This window comes from Pelodiscus sinensis, chromosome 19 (assembly GCF_049634645.1).
Source record: "Pelodiscus sinensis isolate JC-2024 chromosome 19, ASM4963464v1, whole genome shotgun sequence".
NCBI lineage: Eukaryota > Metazoa > Chordata > Testudines > Trionychidae > Pelodiscus > Pelodiscus sinensis.
The window spans coordinates 22367621-22389376 of NC_134729.1; the positions used below are offsets into that span (position 1 = coordinate 22367621).

Sequence of the window (21756 nt, forward strand, 5' to 3'; positions counted from 1 at the left end):
TCATTCAGGGGGCAGGACCAGATGAAACCACGAGGCCTCCAATTTGTCCCTGAGCTGCGCTCCCTTCTCTCACCGCACAGAGATGCCTCAGGGCCACGTCCTCCGGCCCAGCCAAGCTGTGCTCCATGCAGGACCAGAGAGAGTGCCCGGAAGCTGCCCAGAGCCCAGGGGCGCTCCACCACAGCGCCAGTGCCCGGTGTGCATCGCTGCTTGGCTGCCAGGGTCTGCCGGGCCCTGACTGGAGCCAAATGAGCCAGGCATTCCTGGATTAGCCCTCGCTGGACTCACGGCCCAAGCACCTGCTCTAGGTAAGAATCCTTCAGCATTCCAGCCACTGTAGAGACGTGTCTCTCCTCAGCCCCGCCATCCCCAAACTTGGCTGCCCTCATAGATTTTAAGGCCAGCAGGGACCACTGTGATTGTCGAGTTGGCCCTTTTATACACCACGGCCTTTAAAACTCATCAAGCCCGCAGCTTGAGGTGAGCTAGAGACGTGTTTCTCAACCTTTTTTTTATAAAGTACCCCCGTTTCAAAAAAAAAAAATTGTAAGTACCTCCAGGAGCTACAGTTTTCAGACACACACAGTTTTTTTCTACCAATGCAACACATTTGTTTAAACAACTTAATTGTACCCGGGCGGGTGATGACATTTTGGGGGTAAAAAGTACAAAAATAATAAAACGCTGTAAAACTGAAAACAAAAATTCCGTTTTCTCCATATTCCAGTGGTGTTGACATACCCCCCCAGACGTCTCTCGAGTTCCCCATAGGTTACTGTACCACTGGTTGAGAAACACTGAGCTAGAGCACCCTAGTCCCGGAAAGGCAGCCCTCACACTGCGGCTTAGCACTTCAAAGAAACACTTTGGGCTCAGAAGTCACGCCGGTGAAACCCTGAGGAGACCTACAAAGAGTCTAAATGGAGCACTGCCCCTTTATAAAGCCTGCCCGTGTTTTAGTTTGCATGTGGTTTTGCTTGTTGGCACTTGTCTGTGCCTTGCAGAGGTTAAGTCTGGTCTTCCCTTAGGTAGCTAAAAGAACTCCTGGGAAGAGCTGAAGATGCGTAGTCAAGGCTTTCTCTGCCTGTAATTGAGCTGATGGGGTATTGACATTAACCTGAAGTGCTTTCCACTCCACTGTTCACTAGGCACGTGAGTTAAATATGTTGACCAAATAAATAAATAAATAAAGACTTTTAACCAGGCTGGAAACAAACAAACAAAAAATCCCTTCCACATGGAGTCAAATTTCACTTCCCTATGATTCTCTCAGCTTTCTTTTGCTACACAAAGCCTGTCAGGACACAAAGAAAGAAAAAAAAATCAATTCCTGATGTAAGCAAGAAAGAGGGGGAAATGCACTTTAAATAAAGCGGTTTGGTAAAGCTAGGCAACATTTTTCAGAAAAATGGTTTATTTGCTGAAACATTCCACTTCAACGTAACATTTTCTTCGATTTTGGTTTTTCTGGAAAATTATGAAAAAGGTTTGTGCCAGTTTGATCTGCTTCTTTCCCCCCGGAATCACCAGTGAACTGAAAAAAATCCATTGTTTATCCAGGTCTACTTTCAGGACCTCTTGATACATCAGAAGAGGCAGAAAAGAGCCTGAAACCCATTCCTTACCCTCTCTCTCCACGGTTTTGCTTGTTGGAGCAACACGCCTGCTTTTATTTGAACACTACAAACCTCACACATACGCTCCAAAAGGCCACCAAAACCGGCCTGCGTCTGAACAAGCTGGCGCGTGTCCAAGAGAGGGCAGCTGCCAAAGACTTTCAGAGTCTTTGCAGGGGAGGCATAGCTCAGTGGCTTGAGCATTGGCCTGCTAAACCCAAGTTCGTGAGTTCAATCCTTGAGGGGGCCAAATAGAAATCTGGGCAAATCTGTTAGGGATGGTACCTGGTTCTGCCATGAGGGTAGGGGACTGGACTCAATGACCTCCCAAGGTCCCTTCCAGTTCTATGAGATAGGTATATCTCCATATATTAAGACTTGTGTTACATGAGTACACCTTCCCTTCATTGTACAGAGTGATACAATTATTAGTAATCACAATATTGCATTTACAAAAGCATCTTTCATCCAAGGATCGGAAGGACCAGAAAGTGGGTAGGAATTATACCCACATCACCGCTGGAGAAACTGAGGCACGGGCACGGACAGTAATGACTCCAAGATCACACAGTGAGTTAGTGGCATAGCTGCTGCTGAACCGACGCCAACGCTCTATTCACAAATATTTCCTTGCTATGTGCTTTTTACCTGTAAAATGTGGGACATATTGCACCTGCACATGTGATCTTTGGAGACCATATTGCGTTACATGTATGACTGGGGTATGTGCCAGGCCAAAGCAGGGTTGCTTGGCCTCCAGGATTGTCCTAGAGGCTCTAGGAATGAAAGACTGTTCATGAAAGATCATGCCACAGGACAAAAACCTCCTTAACCTAGCATGGCAGCAGTTGCAGGGGGCGGTGGCCACAGCTCTGCCAGGCCGGGAAGGGAGACTGTGAATCACGGGGGTTACAAACACCTCCAGAGACGTGCTGCACGCTCGCTCACGCACGCACACAGCTGGCATGGACTGGTTCAACTGGTTTTTCCAGATATCAGCAAAGCAAGGGCTTTTGGGTTTAAACTGCCTCAGGGCCGTCTTGCTGAGCCAGCCCGTGGACAGGCACCTCTGTCCCAGAGTCCCTTGTGGAACGACCTTCTGGGGCCCCATAAGACGTTTCTCTGTTCACTCAGACATGCCTTTGCCTGAAGAACTAAGTAGAACGGGGGTGGGGAGGGTGACTTATAACTGCTGGCCCCTTGCTGCTAGCCCTCAGGGAGAAAGCAAAGTCCGGGTGCCGGCCTTCAAGTGGACCAGCTTGCTGGGACATCACGGGGAACCGTGCAGCTTAAAAGCCCCAGTCCGGCAGGGGAGAGACATGAGGCCCAAGAGAGGCAATTCCTGGAGCCTGAACCCTTAATTGGGCAACCCAGGTAGTCCCCATCTCAAGAGGGCTCTCCTACCCCCCTGGGTGACAGGACCAACTCCCCACCAAGCTGTGGGGCTGAATGAGAAGCGGTACCCATGTTATCCATCAGCCCAGCAGGTCCGCGCTAGCAGGTGGCTGTCAAATGCCAGATGTCAAGAGGACAGAGGAGCAGTGTTGAGATGGACCACAGCACCACCGTGCCTTCATGTCTGGCACCTCACTTGCTACCAGGGAGAGGCAGACATGGGCCTGGTCCCTAGTCAGCTCGCTAGGAAATTTGCCATTGATTTCCACAGAGGCAGGATTGCATGCACCGATTTCCTCTTGGCCAGTAGGGTTTCCCTCTCTTGCAGGGTGACTCCAACACAAGGGCCCAGAGGATACGGGGCAGTGCTCCCTGTAAGCTGTGCATGTGTGCGGCCACTCAGGAGAGAGCCAGATGCCTCCCAGCTGATTAGCAGAGTGCCCACGGCGGATGGTGCACATTCACATGTGCATTTGTGCACATAAAATTTATTCCACACAGATGAAAAATTTGCACATGGATGGAAAAGATTAGAGGTAACGTTGGACATGGGGGAAAGTCCCTGTGCTCCCTTGACAGAGGAGAGGTGGGGTTTTAAGGCTCCGAGGCCCAGATGTATATTTTGGAGACGAGGATTTGAATTCAATGCTCTCCCCTTCCTGGCCTCTCCCCCAACTCTGCACTTGCTCTTCCCCCGGCCATAGCAAACAAACCAAACACTTTCCTCTTTGCAATTCCACCTCTTGGCTTCCCAGTGCCTCTCAGTCCCTCCACTTGGATCTCTCCCGGAGCACGGGGGTAGCATTAACCCAAGTGAGAGGCAGGTCCAAGATCCGCTTGGAGAGGGGATCACAGAAGCAGAGAGGGCAGCTCTGTGCAGCTCTTCATGGCCTTTTTGTTGCCCTTTGCTGGAAGGAGGAAGCTTGCTTGGGAGCTTTCGTGGGAATAGGGCTCTGTCCCGCAACTGGAGGCTTGCGGCTGTGACCCCCACCCTGGAACTCCAGGGTGTAGATGCTGCTCTGCTTCATCTTGCTTTGGGCTTGGTCACCAGCTTTCTTCTCTGCTTGCTTTTGGCGGTACAGTACGTTCACGTAGATTTGCTGCCCTGGATTCCAAGCAGATGTTATGACAGAAAGCATTAATGGCGGCTGTCAAACATGGACGGTGACAAAGCCACTGCATGTGCTAAGCATTCTTCCTGCAGCCTCACAGGAAGGAGCAATGAAGCCCTTTTGCGGAGTGAGAGAGCTGGAGGTAGAAGCCACCACCCAAGGCAATCGACCACATGGCAGCTCCTGTGCAGAGCTAAGCCTTGTGGTCTGAGGCGTTTCCCTGGGACAGGGTGCAAACAGAGGGACCAGGAGATTGCTTGGTAAGCTGTGTATGCGAGAGAGGCCAAAAGACAGCAGCGATCAAGAGAAGATGTTGTGAGCATGGCATTGAGAGGCCTCCATGGGGCATAGGACATTTGGCAAGGCTAGCTTAGGTATCTAAAAGGGGTGTGTCTAGACTACAGGGTTTTTTTTTTAAAAAGTGGCCTTTTTTCGAAAAAACGTCCCCTGCGTCTAGACTGCTGCCACATTCTTTCGAAAGTAAATTGAAAGAACATGGCAGTTTTTTTCGACGATGGAAAACCTCGTTTGACAAGGAATTACGCCTTTTTTCGAAAGTGCTCTCATGAAAAAAGGCGCTATGTCATGCAAACTGTGCTTTTTCGAAAGAGAGCATCCGGACTGCCTGGGTGCTCTCTTTCGAAAAAGTGGCTTGTTTGTTCGAAAGTACTGGTTGTAGTCTTGATGCTCTTTTTCGAAAGAGGCTTGCAGTCTAGACGTAGCCGGGGAAGGGGGGGGGAAATTGTTCTCCTTGGCCTCTGAGAATAGGACAAGAAGCAAGGGGCTTAAACTTCAGCAAGGGACATTAGGAAAAACTTTCTGTCAGGGTGGTGAAACACTGGCATAAATTACCTAGGGAGGTTGTGGTATCTCCATCATTGGAGATATTTAAAGGCAGGTTAGACAGACATCTATTCAAGGATGATACAGACAGTGCTTGGTCCTGCCGTGACGGCAGGGGACTGGACTTGATGATCTCGTGAGATCCCTTCCAGTTCTAGTGTTCTATGTTTCTATGCTTCTATGAGCAAGCGACCTGCGTGGCGGTGTTTTTTTCCTCCTGTGTTCAGGAAACAGGGCTTTGTGGACACCAAAGAGATACCTGACTCGTATCCTCAATCTCTCCTCCTATTGGAAACCACCCAGCCAGGCCCCAGCCAGAGCCAAACATAAGAACATGAGAACATAAGAACGGCCGTACTGGGTCAGACCAAAGGTCCATCTAGCCCGGTAGCCTGTCTGCCAATAGTGACCAGCGCCAGGTGCCCCAGAGGGGGAGGACCAAAGACAATGATTAAGAGATTTGTCTCGTGCCATCCATCTCCAGCCTCTGACAAACAGAGGCCAGGGACACCAATTCTATCCCCTGGCTAATAGCCTTTTATGGACCTAACCTCCATGAACAGGGCTCGTCAAGCGGCGGCGAGCCCTGCTCGCCAGTCACGCGGTTCTGCACTCTGCACATGTGCAGATCTCTCTCTGCCAGCTCTTCCGGGTTGTAATCTACTCGCCACGGGTGAGTAGATTACATTATTTGTCGAGCCCTGTCCATGAAATTATCTAGCTTCTTTTTAAACTCTGTAATAGTTCTAGCCTTCACTGCCTCCTCTGGCAAGGAGTTCCACAGGTTGACTATGCGCTGTGTGAAAAGGAAATGATCTTCCAGGACCCCAAGGTTTTCCCTCCTGGAGGAGCTTCAGACTTATTCACAAATACTACAGACAGGAATGAATTCTCCTGCCCCCTCGAAGGCAGCCCAGCGTGGGGCGGGACAAGCTGCAACACTACATGGCCACTTTGGACAGGGAAAAGGCTCTTGTATCTGGATGAGCTGGAGGAGTGTGTGTGGGGGGGGGGGGGGATTTTCAAGAAGCAGAATGGAACCAGCACAAGATACCCGGGGCGAACGGCTGCTTTCCACTGTTGGTAAATACACCCTACGGCTTTTAATAACTGTGGGGCAGGGTGTCCCTCTAGCGGCCGCACTGGGTCCCCTGGGATCCTGCCTCAAGGAAGAGCAGCATCCCCCCAGCCAGGCAGACCCCAGCTCACCCCTGCCTGCTTTGCACCAGCTGCGCCGCAGAAAGAGGGAGGGCTGCAGGAAGCTGATGTACCAAGCAGGCGCAAAAGAAGAGAAAGTGGATCTGAATTTATCCAGCCGCCCTCTTGCCGGCTCCCGCGGACACGGCTTTTTCAACAGTCCCGGCAGTCTGCAGCGGCCGGAGGGCAGCATCGCCCAGTGGTGTAGGTAGAACAGCTGGGATCTGCCCAGGTATCTCCCGCAGACACGGGGGTGCTCATCGCAGTCCCGGATCCTTGGGGTCCTCCCCCCTCCTCCCCCGGCCTGGCGGTCTCTCCGCCAGCTCGCCCCTGTGAGTGCAGGGTCCCCGCTCCGTCTCCGGGGGGCTCCGTTACCTGGATTTCTGCACTTGTGTTTGTAGCAGCAGATCACAGCAGGCAGCAGCCCAACCACGGCCAGGCCGCCAGCCAGTCCCAGCCAGAACACTGGATCTGAAACAGCAGGGCAGAGCCATCAGCCTCCGCCCTGAAGCAGGGTGCCCCCCCCCCCCACACACACCCCCTGCACCTGCTCCTGGAGACAGGCAGCCCCATCCGAGGGGAGGTGCGGGCCTGGTCTCATGCCTCGATGGCAGCAGTGGCTCCTGGCTGAGGCACCATGTTCTGGGGGGATGCTCTCTCTCATTGCCATGGGAACCGCCTGGGGCTGGGCCAGGTGGGAGCAGACAGGGGACTCCCGACTTTGGAGGCCAAAGCGATGTTCCTAGATCAAGTAAGGGCCTGGCCCAGGTGCTCTGACCCTGGCCCATGTGTAGCTGGGAAAGATCAGGAGGCCACGGAGAGCTTTGGGTGGGTGTGAGCAGGGTCCCACGGAGGGGCAAGGCCGGGGCGGCCTGGAGGAACGTGACCCCCAGCAGGAGGCCTGGGTGGGTGTGATGGGTGTTATCCTACAGGTTTAACGCCGCTCACCTCCGATGAGATTCCTCAGAGCACCACCTTCTCCTGCCGCTGTAGAGAGAAATAAACACACGTCACTGGGCGGCTTCCCCTGGGACAGGCCCTTCCTCACTCGCACTCCTGCGGTAATCGCGGGTCCCGACCTAGGAGGCTCCCCCGCCACTTGGGTCTGAGTTAGCGTACGTAGCTCGGCACAGTGTTCAGCCGTGTGGAGGGAGCCATGAGCGCTGCACGGCCACTCAACGCCGGCAACACGGAAAAGGCTCCGGTGACTGACCTCCAGTTCCACAGCGGCTGTGGGGAGACTCGAGCCTTTGGAGTTTCATCTTGTGTTGGTGCCTCCATGTTTTTGTTTAATGAATGTAGTGGAATTGCAGCAAAAAAGTCTGGTTCCCAAAGACATTTGCAGGGATAATGGAACCCTTGCGCGTATCTATCACTCCGGCAAATTCTTCTAAAACGAATAGGTCTGTGCCACTATTAATATAGGCCCATTTGTATTTTTCCGTCACGTCCCGAATTTTGTCTGCAACTCAGTGGCCATTATTTGAAGACCAGCCTGTGATTCAAGGAGGGGCTTACGGCTAGACCAGGCCCCGAGCTGCCAGACACCCCCGTGCTCAGTGTGTGGGTTAAATTAGCCAGACTGGCTTTGGATGGGAACGTGCCACCACGTCAGATATTTCTGCAGCAACAACGCAAAGCGAGAAATTCATTGTGGCCAATGAAGTCACCATGGCGACGTGCCGTGACAGCAGCGGCGCGCGAGCCCAGCTTATGGGCCGGGCTGACGTCAATGCCAGGCTGGAGTTGGCTGACTTCCCCTCCCCCCGGTGCCCCAGTGGGATGCTGAGGGGGCTGGGCAGCTGGGGATGGGGCAAATGAGCTGCAGGGAGCTCATTGAGGACCAGCCAGCCATTAGCACCCAGGCCATCTGTGTTCCTTTTTAATTGGCCACAGGGTGCCCAGTGGGGGAATCGTTTGCAGGTTCCAGGCAGCCCCAAACTGGGAGCCACTCCCCTAGTAGGCTTGGTGCATGTTTTCTCAGCGACCCCTGGCTGGGAAGCAGGGCAGGGGAAGAGCCCTGTTAAGTTGAATCCTTTTAGAGACGAGCCTGGATGCCACCAGAGACCTCAGACTATGGACAAAACCCCAGTGACAGCAACGACAGCACCCAAGGGGGCAGAACACAAGGGCAGGTCAGTATCAGAGGGCAGAGCACAGTGTGGGCTAGGCATGTAAGGGGAAGAGGGCAGAGGACACCAGGCATCCCAGGGTATCAGATTAGGGCACATGGGATGCAGAACAAGGGCAACTTTTATGGGAGGCTAAGGGGGCAGCCCCCCCTGAAGTTGGAACCCCTGGATTCCATACCTGAGTTCTGCTTCAAGCCCAGGTCCTGGCTCCAGAGGCAGTTTTAAATGCAACAGAGTTTGAGCTGCTTGCAGCTCTCCCGTTGGGGCAGGGAGCTGGTTATAAGAGAGGGAGGCGGGTTCATTAAGAATAACAAAAGGCTGAGCGCTCCTGTCACTGAAGGAACGTTCGATCATCGTGAAAACATTGCTGGGTACGCCACTTAGAAGATAAGGGGGGGAAAGGAGTAGGAATGAGTGTTGTGCTGCAGGGATCTGCATTTGGATCACTGTGTTAAACTTATACATGATCTTGAAAAGGGGGTAAACAGGGAATCATCCAAAGCTGACCGCAAAGAGTTACAAAGGGATCTCACAAAACTAGGTGACTGGACCACACAAGGGCAGATGGATTTCAGTGTTGATAAGGGCAAAGTAAATGGTAAATTTTCAGAATGGAGAGGGGTAACTAGTGGTGTCCCCCAAGGGTCAGTCCTGGGACCAATCCTTTTCAATCTATTCATAAATGATCTGGAGAAAGGGGTAAGCAGTGAGGTGGTAAAGTTTGCAGATGATACCAAACTGTTTAGGATAGTCAAGACAGAAGCAGACTGTGAGGGACTCCAAGAAGATCTCACCAAACTGAGTGATTGGGCAACAAAATGGCAAATGAAATTTAATGTGGATAAGTGTAAAGTAATGCACATCGGGAAAAATAACCCCAACTATACGTACAGTATGATGGGGGCTATGACAAATCAGGAAAGAGATCTTGGAGTTATCGTGGACATTTCTCTGAAAACTTCCACACAATGTGCAGCGGTGGTCAAAAAGGCAAATAGGATGCTAGGAATTATTAGGAAAGGGATAGAAAATAAGACCCAGAATATCTTACTGCCCCTGTATAAAACTATGGTACGGCCACATCTTGAATACTGTGTACAGATGTGGTCTCCTCACCTCAAAAAAGATATTTTGGCCTTGGAAAGGGTTCAGAAAAGGGCAACTAAAATGATTAGGGGTTTGGAACGGGTCCCATATGAGGAGAGGTTAAAGCAACTGGGACTTTTCAGTTTAGAAAAGAGGAGACTGAGGGGGGATATGATAGAGGTCTATAAAATCATGAGTGGTGTGGAGAGGGCCGATAAAGAAAAGTTATTTATTAGTTCCCTAAATAGAAGAACTAGAGGACACCAAATGAAATTAATGGGTAGCAGGTTTAAAACTAATAAAATAAAGTTCTTCTTTACACAGCGTGTAGTCAACCTGTGGAACTCCTTGCCAGAGGAGGCTGTGAAGGCTAGGACTATAATAGAGTTTAAAAAGAAGCTAGATAATTTCATGGAGGTTAGGTCCATAAAAGGCTATTAGTCAGGGGATAAAATGGTGTCCTTGGCCTCTGTTTGTCAGAGGTTGGAGAGAGATGGCAGAAGACAAATTGCTTGATCATTGTCTTCGGTCCACCCTCTCTGGGGCACCTGGTGCTGGCCACTGACGGCAGACAGGATACTGGGCTAGAAGGACCTTTGGTCTGACCCAGTACGGCCGTTCTTATGTTCTTATGTAAAGTAATGCACATGGTGAAATGTAATCCCAACTATAGATACAAAACTGATGGGGTGTAAAATAGCTGGTACCACTCAAGAAAGAGATCTTGGAATCCTTATGGAAACATCTGCTCAATGTGCAGTGGCAATCTAAAAATGAAAAAGCTGACGGAATAGTCTGAAACATTAGGAAAGGAACAGATAACAAGACAAAATACCATATTGCCACTATATAAAGTCATTGTATGCCCACATCTTGAATGCTGTATGCAGATCTGGTCATCCCTTAAGGCAGCAATGCGCAACCCATGGGTTGTGACCCCCTTGGGGGTCACGGCTGTCTTCCTGGGGGGTCTCAGTGCCGGGCCAGCCGCCATTTTGTTTTTCTGGCTCAGCACCTGATGTATGCACAGTGGGGGTGGGGGGAGTGGCAGGGGAGCAGATCGCTGCTTTAAATTAAAGTGGCCACAACAAAATGTTCCGGTTGGTGCTTTCTTTTTGGTCAACCAAAATTTTTCTGCCCCTGTGGGTCACAAATTTAAAAAGGTTGAGCATCATTGCTTTAAGGGACTTACCACAAGATGTCAGAATATATTAGCGTTAGAGCTGAGCGGGTCTAATATTTATTTCATTTTCTTTCTTTTATATAGGAATTAACTAATGGAGTGAGGACAATCCATGGGACACAATCATTCCAGGGTACAAAATATATCGGAAGGAGGGAGCAGGTTGTGCAGGTGCAGGAGTGGCACTATATGTGAAAGAAAATGTAGACTCAAATGAAGTACAAATCTTCAATGAATCAACATGTTCCATAGAATCTCTATGAATAGTAATTCCATGCTCTAATAAGAATATAACAGTAGGGATCTATTATCGATCACGTGACCAGGACAGTGATAGTGACGATGAAATGCTAAGGGAGATTAGAGAAGCTATTCAAATAAAGAACTCAATAATAGTGGGTGATTTCAATTATCCCCATTCTGAGTGCCTACATGTCACCTCAGGATGAATTGCAAAGACAAAATTTCTTGATACCTTAAACGACTGCTTCTTGGAGCAGCTGGTACAGGAATCCATAAGGGAAGAGGCAATTCTCGATTTAGTCCTGAGTGGAGCGCAGGATCTGGTCTAAGAGGTAACTATAACAGGACGGGTTGGAAATAGTGACCATAATATAATAACATTTAACATTCCTGTGGTGGGAAGAACACGTCAGCAGCCCCACACTGTGGCATTTAATTTCAGAAAAGGGAACTATGCAAAAATGAGGAGGTTAGTTAAACAGAAATTAAAAGGTACAGTGACTAGAGCAAAATCCCTGCAAGCTGCATGGACACTTTTCAAAGACACCATAATAGAGGCCCAACTTAAATGTATACCCCAAATTAAAAAACAAAATAAAAGAACTAAAAAAGAGTCACTGTGGCTTAACAACCATGTAAAAGAAGCAATGAAAGATAAAAAGACAACTTTTAAAAAGTGGAAGTCAAATCCTAGTAAGGAAAATAGAAAGGAACATAAACACTGCCAAATTAAGTGTAAAAATGTAATAAGAAAAGCCAAAAAGGAGTTTGAAGAACAGCTAGCCAAAAGCTCAAAAGGTAATAACAAAATGTTTTTTAAATACATCAGAAGCAGGAAGCCGGCTAAACAGCCAGTGGGGCCCCTGGACGATCGAGATACAAAAGGAGAACTTAAAGACGATAAAGTCATTGCGGAGACACTAAATGAATTTTTTGCTTCAGTCTTCACAGCTGAGGATGTTAGGGAGATTCCCAAACCTGACCCGTCCTTTGTAGGTGACAAATCTGAGGACTCGTCACGGATTGAAGTGTCATTAGAGGAGATTTTGGAATTAATGGATAAACTTAACAGTAACAAGTCACCAGGACCAGATGGCATTCACCCAAGAGCTCTGAAAGAACTTAAATGTGAAATTGCAGAACTATTAACTATGGTTTGTAACCGATCCTTTAAATCAGCTTCTGTAGCCAATGACTGGAAAATAGCTAATGTAATGCCAATATTTTAAAAGGGCTCTAGAGGCGATCCCGGCAATTACAGACAGTAAGTCTAACGTCAGTACCCGTCAAATTAGTTGAAACAATAGTAAAGAATAAAATTGTCAGGCACGTAGAAGAATATAATTGGTCGGCAAAAGTCAACATGGTTTCTGTAAAGGGAAATCATGGCTTACTAATCTATTAGAGTTCTTTGAAGGGGACAACAAACATGTGGACAAGGGGGATCCAGTAGATATAGTGTACTTAGATTTCCAGAAAGCCTTTGACAAGGTCCCTCACCAAAGGCTCTTACATAAATTGAGTTGCCATGGGATAAGAAGGAAGATCCTTACATGGATTGAGAACTGGTTAAAAGACAGAAAACAAAGGGTAGGAATAAATGGTAAATTTTCAGAATGGAGAGGGGTAACTAGTGATGTTCCCCAATGGTCTGTCCTAGGACCAATCCTATTCAACTTATTCATAAATGATCTAGAAAAAGGGGTAAGCAGTGAGGTGGCAAAGTTTGCAGACGAATCTAAACCGCTCAAGGTAGTTAAGACCAAAGCAGACTGTGAAGAACTTCAAAAAGATCTCGCCAAACTAAGTGACTGGGCAACAAAATGGCAAATGAAATTTAATGTGGATAAATGAAAAGTAATGCACATTGGAAAAAATAACCCCAACTATACGTACAGTATGATGGGGGCTAATTTAGCTACAACTAATCAGGAAAGAGATCTTGTAGTCATCATGGATAGTTCTCTGAAAATGTCCATGCAGTGTGCAACGGCAGTCAAAAAAGCAAACAGGACGTTAGGAATTATTAAAAAATGGATAGAGAATAAGACAGAGAATATCTTATTGCCCTTATATAAATCCATGGTACTCCCACATCTTGAATACTGTGTACAGATGTGGTCTCCTCATCTCAAAAAAGATATACTGGCATTAGAAAAGGTTCAGAGAAGGGCAACTAAAATTATTAAGGGTTTGGAATGGGTCCTAAATGAGGAGAGATTAAAGAGACTAGGACTTTTCAGCTTGGGAAAGAGGAGACTAAGAGAGATAGAGGTCTATAAAATCATGAGTGGTGTGGAGAAAGTGAATAAGGAAAAGTTATTTACTTGTTCCTATCATATAAGAACTAGGGGCCACCAAATGAAATTAAAGGGCCGTAGGATTAAAACAAATGAAAGGAAGTTCTCCTTCACACAGCGCATAATCAATCTGTGGAACTCCTTGCCTAAGGAGGCTGTGAAGGCGAGGACTATAACAGGGTTTAAAAAAGAACTAAATAAATTCATGGAGGTTAAGTCCATTAATGGCTATTAGCCAGGATGGGTAAGGAATGGTGTCCCTAGCCTCTGTTTGTCAGGGTGGAGATGGATGGCAGGAGAGAGATCACTTGATCATTACCTGTTCGGTTCACTCCCTCTGGGACACCTGGCATTGGCCACTGTCGGCAGACAGGGTACTGGGCTGGAAGGACCTTTGTATGGCCATTCTTATGTTCTTATGTTAATTAGTCACAGTGCTCCTGGCAGCTACGTGCTAAGTTGTCTGCCGAAAAAGTAGAGTTTTCCAGTGCTTTAGTAGCCCCTGGATAGAGACGAAGTGTGTGTGTGGGGGGGGGGGTGAATGGGCTTGGTGCCCCCCGCCCCTATTTAGTGCTTGGCTTGTACTGAACATGCTTAGTAACTCTGCTGACGCCTCTGTCCTCAGCTACCCCTCCCATGCGCTCACTCGCTTCCCCTCCCATCACGCCCCCATCTGAAATGGTATCCCTGATGCAGCGGGCATAAGATGAGGTGGGGGTGCTCAGGGAGTGGCCACGTGGGGCCTGGCAGGTGTGCACAGACACAGTCTGCCGTGTGTGGCGAGCAGGCAGAGAAAGGGGGCCTGGCTCCCAGGGATGAGGCAGGAAGAGGGCAGGGTGCAAAGCCACAGGGCAGGGGGGCCCACAAGGCCAGTCAGAGGGACATGCAGCCTGCCGTGGGGCGAGAGAGGCAGCTGACGGAGCTGCAGGATGGCGGTCTTGCCTTGTGGTTTCAGCAACTCATGCTGCCGACGTGCCGTGGGTGGCACATGAGAACGGAAGAGCAGCCCCTGAGAAACCTCACATCCTGCCAGAGAGGGGGATGGAGGGACCCCTGTCCAGTGCCACGCTCTGGGGTGCAGCCGGGGGGAGGAGAGGGGCCCTTGCAGCACGGGGGGCTTTAAAAAACAGGCCCCCTTCTTAAAGGGAGCAGGCTTTAGATGCTGCCCCATTCATTTAGGATCACTCCCCCCAAACAAACACTTATCCGGGGCTGTTCCTGTTTGTGCTGAGCCCTGACCTGGCTCCCCCGGGACTTGCCGTTGCTCCCCCCCTTTGGCCTGGCAGCTCCCCTGCCCTCCTACCTGAGATATTCAGTATGGTCCCGTTGCCCTCGGCCTTCAGAATCTCCGGGATCTCCAGCGTGACCAGGCACACGTACCGCCCCGCGTCGCCGGTGCTGGCGTTGCCCATCCACAGGGTGAATGTCGGGGGGTGCCACGTGAAGCCGAAGCGGGAGTCACAGCCCCCCGGACCCCTGCAGCAATTGGAGGCGCTGCCGTTGTACAGCAGCACCCAACAGAGAGTCTTCAAGTCATTGTCCTGCTGCCACTCAACTCGGAGCCGAGCCCAGGGCTTCGCCGTGAGGATCTGGCAGGGCAGCTCCACCGAGTCCCCTGGCCAGGCCTGGATCTGGGGAGGATCCTGCTTCACCTGCAGGGACTCGTTTTTCTCCGTGGCTCCAAGAAGGGAGGCTGAGGGGGGGGAAGGGACAGGAGATAGAAACCCCTCCAACAACAGCCACGTAGAGATCTCAAAGCACGTCCCAAAGGTGGGTTATACCACCCTCATTTGACAGACAGAGAAACTGAGGCACAAAGCCAGGAATGACTTATGCTAGACCCAGCTGGTGCAAAGCCCTGGAGTCCTGACTCCCAGTCCTCCCCCATGCCGTCCTAATCACTACGGTCTCACTCCCAGTACCAGGCATGGAACCCAGGAGTCTTGACACGTTGCCTCCTGCTCTAACCACTAGGTAACAGCACCGTTGGACTGAACTCCTTCCGTTAACGGCATCAGTTCTGAGGTCCCACCTGCTTGCCACCATCGGGACACTGTCAGGACAGCTTCATGCCTGACAACCAGCCATTCCAGTGCTGCCTTTTTGCCAGAACGGAGCAGCTGCCCCCGTCCTGTCCCCAAAGAACAGGCCCTGCCGGTGCATCCGCCCAGGCACCAGTGGTCTGAAAGCCTGATCCTGTGTGTCTCATGCCCAGAAGCAGAGCAGGGGTAAGTTCTGGGCTCGGCACCATGCGTTACGCCGGCTCAAGCGCAGGTGTCACAGAGGGCAGAATCCAACCTGGGATTAGTTGCTTAGTCTGGGACTAAGGCTAGTTAGAAATGAATTTGTCAGGAGGGGAGGGTTAAATTGTATAAAACCCTACAAAAGAGGAGCAGCAGTTTTGCAAAACCCCTAAACATCCCCAGGCGTCCCTGCCCCAGATGCAGCAGCTGAGAAAGGCCCCGATTCTGCAAAGCCTTGTGCTTGCACCCTACTTTTTGTTGTGTATTTGTGCCGTGCCAAGCACTATGGGGTCCGAGTCTGTAGCTAGAGGCTCCGAGGATTCCCGGCACAATGATTCTAATCAAGGTGCCCTTGAATTCTTTCCATCCATGCACTTTTGTTCGGTGCACCGAGGAACGTGCAGATGTGCACCACCAGTAGGAACACGCCCTGCTGGCTATGGGCACTGGGGTGCTCTCCTAATCAGCTGGGTGGCATTTGAATCTCTCCTGGGCAGCTACCCAAGCGCGTCACTGACTCTAATTAACTTTCTGCATGAAGGCAGCTTCACAGAACTCACTGGGACTATTTGAACGCATAATAGGGAGGGTCTAGACAGAGCTTGGTCTGGCCAGGAGGGCAGGGGACTGGACTTGATGACCTCTCGAGGTCCCTTCCAGTTCTAGTGCGCTGTAATTCTATGTTCATATTAAGTCCCTGGATGACTGATGAGGGTCGGAGCAGACACAGAGTGTGGCCCCAATCCTGTGACAGCGCCGGAACGTTGTCTCCAGCTGGTTGCTGCAGATGCCCTGAGGCCCACCTGCCCACTGTCACAGGACCGGGGCCACCCTGGGTAAAGCAGCCCACGACTGCAATTTCCACTGCATATTTCATTGCTTGTAGGCTAGGAAAGGGGAAAGAATTGGGCAGGCAAAAATGTAGGAAACTCTATTTTTTCCCCCAAATTGAGGACCGAAGGGGAGAAATGTTCCCAAATTGTCCATAGTGGTGGAAACTCCCTCGATTTTTTTCCCCCAAAATGTCTGAAAAAACCCTCACGTGGAAACCCAAAGAAGGCTAATTCCCCTCTCCACCTGAGATCCTTTGGAACAGGAACTGCTTAACAGGGTTTGTTCTCCCTTCTCACAGTGGGCCCGGACCTTGGCGGGCCCCTCGGCCCTGCATAATAACACCACACTGGCATGGGACGAGCTGGGGGTATTGGCAGCTCTGCCATCCTGGGCACCCCAGAGAGATTTCGCCAGCATGTGTAGCCCGGTAGGGTCTGCAGGAGCCCTAGAAGAAATGGGGCTTTTCTTTCAGAAGACACCCAAATTACTCGGCTTTGGTTAACAGGAGGAGGGGAGGGGCAGGGCGGGGTCTCGCTCCAACAGCTGGGACCAGGGCAACAGGAACAAAAGGGCGACAGAGCAGGAGAAAGGTTGCTAGGCAGGTTGGGGGTGGGGGCAGGTAGGGGAGCTGTAAATTATCCCCTGGGGAAAGTTGAGACAAAACGGCTGTTGCAGGGGAAGGAAAGGAGGGAGGCTGCAGCAGCCAAGTCCCTCACGGTCAGGCCCTTCTCCCTTGCCTGTCTCCTGCCCTTCCCGTGGCTCTGCAGCGGTACAGCAGATGCTCAAGGATCGGGGAGATAGCAGGGCCCTAGCTGGACCAAGCTAGGGAGTCTGGGGGGTGGGACTTAGATCTGCTTAGAGGCTGCCTAGATGGTAGCAAGGCCCAGTGGGCACCAAGCCAGGCTGTGATGACTCCCTGCCTCCGGGAAGGTGCATCTCTGCTATGGCCGCTCCCTAGCACGGAGGGCTCCCTGCCTCCTGCTTCGGACCCCTTGGAAACCGGTTAGGATGGAGCCAGGAGGGGCACCCCGAGCCCTGTCTGGCAGGCAGGCCTGGAGCTGGTTGGCCCTGCGGAGCAAATAGGCACTGCAGATTGCATTGGTCTGGAGCCTTGAAAAGCAGGCCCTGCTCCCCAGACACACCCACACCGTAGCCCCACACGCCAGGGGCTGCGAGAGCACGGGGCACTCACCTGCTGAGAGCAATGGGAGGAGAAATCCTGCCAGCCTCGCCATTGCAGTGGGGGGTGGAGGGATCTCAGCCGGCTCTCGGGTGTCTCCAGCACCGGCCGCTAAGTCCCCGCCTGGCCCATCTGGCCGAGCGTGAGACAGTGCATCCTGTAACCCTGGTCCCCACCTCTGCGCTGTGCAGAGACTGAGCTTCCTGCCACAGGCTCCGCCGGCGCCAGCATGACTTACTCAGCGGAGAGCAGGCAGTGACAGCCTGCAGCTCAGCCCCTTGAGTGGGGTCAGGTGGATGCACTCCTCGTTTGACTGTCACCCTTCTGCCAGGGGCTCCTCTCCATCCATCCAACCCTGAACTGGCTCGGGCCCCCACCCAGCAACTCCAGCGCCTCAGAGGGGCGACGCTTCCCCACTCGCCAGCACAGAGTCTCCTGAGTGTGGAAGAGACATTTCTTAAAAGGGAGGGAAGTCCCGTGGCATTCATTGGGCAAATGCCACGAACAGGGTCCGTACAAACCAGGAGGAAAAGCTCCCACGCAGGTGGAGGGGGACCTTCCCCCTCGGGTTCTTACCTCCACAATCGAAGGCACCCTCCACCTGCCCAACTCTGCTCTGCCCTCCACTCCCAGGCGCTGCCCTTGCTCAGGGCAGACCCAGGGTTCAGAGGTGGGACCACAGAGTTCACCTCCCATCCTGGGGGGAGAGGGAAAAAAGCAACCTACTCCCGCCGCTGGTCACTCGCCACCCGCCTGCTCATTGCTCTCAGCTGCCACCCTGCTGGCCGCTGGTCTCATCTCTCTGCTGCCGCCTTATTGGCTGCTGGTCACATCTCTCCATCACCGCCCTGCTGGCCGCTGGTCACATCTCTCCATCACCGCCCTGCTGGCCGCTGGTCACATCTCTCTGCCGCCCTATTGGCTGCTGGTCACATCTCTCTGCCGCCCTATTGGCTGCTGGTCTCATCTCTCTGCTGCCGCCCTATTGGCCGTTTGTGTCATCTCTCCACTGCCGCCCTGCTGGCCACTGGTCACATCTCTCTGCCGCCACCCTATTGGCCGTTTGTGTCATCTCTCCACTGCCGCCCTGCTGGCCACTGGTCACATCTCTCTGCCGCCACCCTATTGGCCGTTTGTGTCATCTCTCCACCGCCGCCCTGCTGGCCACTGGTCACATCTCTCTGCCACCGCCCTATTGGCCGTTCATCTCATCTCTCCACCGCCGCCCTGCTGGCCACTGGTCACATCTCTCTGCCGTCGCCCTATTGGCCGTTCGTCTCATCTCTCTGCCCCACCCTGCTGGCCACTGGTCATATCTCTCTGCCGCCACCCTATTGGCTGCTGGTCACATCTCTCCACTACCACCCTGCTGGCCGCTGGTCACATCCCTCCACCACCGCCCTGCTGGCCACTGGTCACATCTCTCTGCCGCCACCCTATTGGCCGCTCGTCTCATCTCTCCGCTGCCGCCCTGCTGGCCACTGGTCATATCTCTCTGCCGCCACCCTATTGGCTGCTGGTCACATCCCTCCACCGCCGCCCTACTGGCCGCTGGTCACATCCCTCCACCGCCGCCCTGCTGGCCACTGGTCACATCTCTCTGCCGCCACCCTATTGGCCATTCATCTCATCTCTCCGCCGCCGCCCTGCTGGCTGCTCATTTTGCCTCTATACCGCCACCCTGCTGGCCGCTCACCACCCGCTGCCATCCACTTCTTGGTTGTGACTTTTGCCCATCAGTCTCAGATGATTTCAGCTTCCAGTGATTTCAAGCCTTAGCAAGTAGGAAGAAACACAACTCTAACTCTATTAACATAAGAAAAGAGGCACCTAATGATGCCTATTTAGCTCTGAAACTTCAGGGGGTAGCCAAGTTAGTCTGTACAGAATAAACATAAAAAACAACAAATAGTCTGGTAGCGCTTTATAGACTAACAAAACATGTAGATGGTATCATGAGCTTTCGTGGGCACAGCCCACGTCTTCAGATGCCCATCGAAGCTCATGATACCATCTACATGTTTGGTTAGTCTATAAAGTGCTACCAGACTATTTGTTGTTTTTTAAGTTTATCCTATTTAGCTCTGTTCTTTGAAGGGGTGTGTGTGTGTGTGAGTGAGTGAACAGGTCAAACCAGTCCAGGCAGGGGAAGAATAACCAGAATAACCTTCCCTCACTCCTAACCCTTATAAGGCTCTGAAAGTCAGCCCCTGAATTTGCAAGATTCTTTCAGCTAACTTTGAGCCCTTTCATATTTAGCTACCCTTGAATTTAACACAAACGTACCTGGTATTGGGTCACAACAACATCCACTCAGATGTAATTAGCACTGATGTCACACTCCCATCTTTCTTTCTTTCTTTCTTTCTTTCTTTCTTTCTTTCTTTCTTTCTTTCTTTCTTTCTTTCTTTCTTTCTTTCTTTCTTTCTTCAGAATCTGAGGAAGTGAGTTGCAGCTTATACTCTAATACCCTAATAAATGTGTTAGGCTTTAAAGTGCCACTGGACTTCTTGTTTTTGCTGAAACAGACTAACATCTAAGATCTAAAGAAAGCAGGAGCATACTGTATTTGCATAGAAATACCCAGGGTTTCTCTCCCATTCCAGCTAGCTGTGAGGGAAGCATTCCTTCAGATACTGCTTACATGACCGATGGGGAAACTGAGGCACATAACTGCAACCCACACAAAATCACCCAGAGACACAGCAGCAGAGCCAAGAACAGAGCCCAGGAGTACTGATTCCCAGCTCAGTGCTTTGACCTTAACAACAGCCACGCTGAGTCAAACCAATGGTCCATCTAGCTCAGTGTCCTGTCTTCAGACAGAGAACAGTGCCAAATGCTTCACAGGGAATGAACAGAACAGGGCAATTTATAAAGTGACCCATCCCGCTGTCATCCAGTTCTAAATTCTGAGGTTTAGGAACACACAGAGGATGGGGTTGTGTCACTGACCATCTCAGCTAACAGCTGTTGAGGGACCTGTCCTCCAGGAACCTATCTAATTTGTTTTTGAACCCAGTTATAATTTTGGCCTTCGCAACATCCCCTGGCAAGGAGTTCCACAGGTTGACTGTGAGTTTTGTGCAGTACTTCCTTAGGTTTTCTGCCTCTTGATTTCATTGGGTGACCCCTGGTTCTTGTATTATCTGAAGGAGAAATTAATTCCCATAACAGTTCCTTTTTCACTTTTTCCACGCCATTTATTTACTAGATTTCTTAGCATATCCCTAATCAGCTCTTTTCTAAGATGAATGTGCCCACTCCCTTTCAATCTCTCCTCCTATGGAAGCTGTCCCATACTCTAAATCATATTTGTTGCCCTTCTCTGGACTTTTTCAGTCCTAATATATCTTCTCGGAGAGGTGACCAGAACAGCAGGTGGGAGGTATTCAGGGAGCATGTGTGTGCACCACGGATTTATGTAATAGCATTGTACAGTCCCATGCTTGCACTGCACTCCCTTTCCACAACCCTGCACACCCCCTGAAGTCTGGGGAGAAGGAGAAATCACTGAGATTTCTGAACTCCTACTCCCCTGACCTCCCCAAAGTCTCTCCAGCATCTTTGCTGGAACAAGCTGTGACAGAAGTAGCCACAAACACCCGTACAGCGAATGTTCCTAAATGGAGCCCTATAGCAACTGCCCCCAGGAACTCTGGGAGCCAGGGTACCAACCCATTCCCTAGAGCGCCTCCTGCTGGAAGAGGCTGGGACTGGAAAAGCCCTGCATGCTCCTTATAGGAGGGATGCAGATAGGGTTGTCAGGTGTCCAGTTTTGCCTGGACAGTCTGGTAATTGCGTCTTCTGTCCAGTAAAACAATCCCGGAAAGTACCGGACATGTAAAATGTCTGGTATTTTGTTTTTCTTGGACAGAAGGCTGGCAGAGACATTTTTCCTTTGCCGCATCTGGCGGGGCGGGGGGAGCGGGGAGCACAGGTAAATGTAAAGGCGCAGCGTCCTTTTTTTTTTTGCTCAACAAGTTTGGTCTACCAATTGCTCAACCAACTTTGTCCCCCGCCCTGTTCAGGATTTTTGGTGAAGGTATCTGGCAACCCTAGATGCCCCTAGGACTCTAGAACCTATGGCCTGCAGGCTGGATCTGGGCCCCGGCTTACTTTGATCTGGCCTGCAAGGCTTGGGGCTTTGCCCCTCCCGCAGAGAAGCAAGCCGGTGCCAGCACTCCAGCCCTGCAGCGAGTCTCCGAGTCTTGGTGCCCCCCATGTGGCTGGAGTGTGTGCACCAGCTCCCCACTGCGGGGGAGGTGGGGAGGGGGAGCTGGCACTAAAGCCCCTGCATGGCTGGTTCTGCCTGGTGGGAGTGAAGTCTGGGAGCAGCCCTCCCCCGAGGCGAGCGAGTGATGGGACCGGGGGGGCGGGGGGGGGAGAGGG

General features: G+C 51.2%; 1 protein-coding gene across 1 annotated transcript; it reads right to left on the reverse strand.

Moving 5' to 3' along the window:
* Positions 1–1463: 1463 nt before the first annotated feature.
* Positions 1464–17719, reverse strand: TMIGD2 (transmembrane and immunoglobulin domain containing 2). Its single transcript, XM_075903023.1, has 5 exons — positions 17377–17719; positions 14411–14800; positions 7112–7150; positions 6539–6634; positions 1464–4116 (listed from the first exon to the last, which is right to left on the reverse strand). Exons 1-5 carry the CDS (start codon positions 17417–17419, stop codon positions 3896–3898), a joined length of 789 nt encoding a protein of 262 aa, XP_075759138.1. The 5' UTR covers positions 17420–17719; the 3' UTR covers positions 1464–3895.
* Between the last annotated feature and the right edge of the window lie 4037 nt (positions 17720–21756).

Coding starts and splice junctions, on each gene's coding strand:
- TMIGD2 (XM_075903023.1), bottom strand. CDS start 17,419: ATGGCGAGGCTGGCAGGATTTCTCCTCCCATTGCTCTCAGCAG. Junction 14,801..17,376: donor CCTCCCATTGCTCTCAGCAG/GTGAGTGCCCCG, acceptor CCCCCCCCTCAG/CCTCCCTTCTTGGAGCCACG. Junction 6,635..7,111: donor TCTGAGGAATCTCATCGGAG/GTGAGCGGCGTT, acceptor CTGCTGTTTCAG/ATCCAGTGTTCTGGCTGGGA.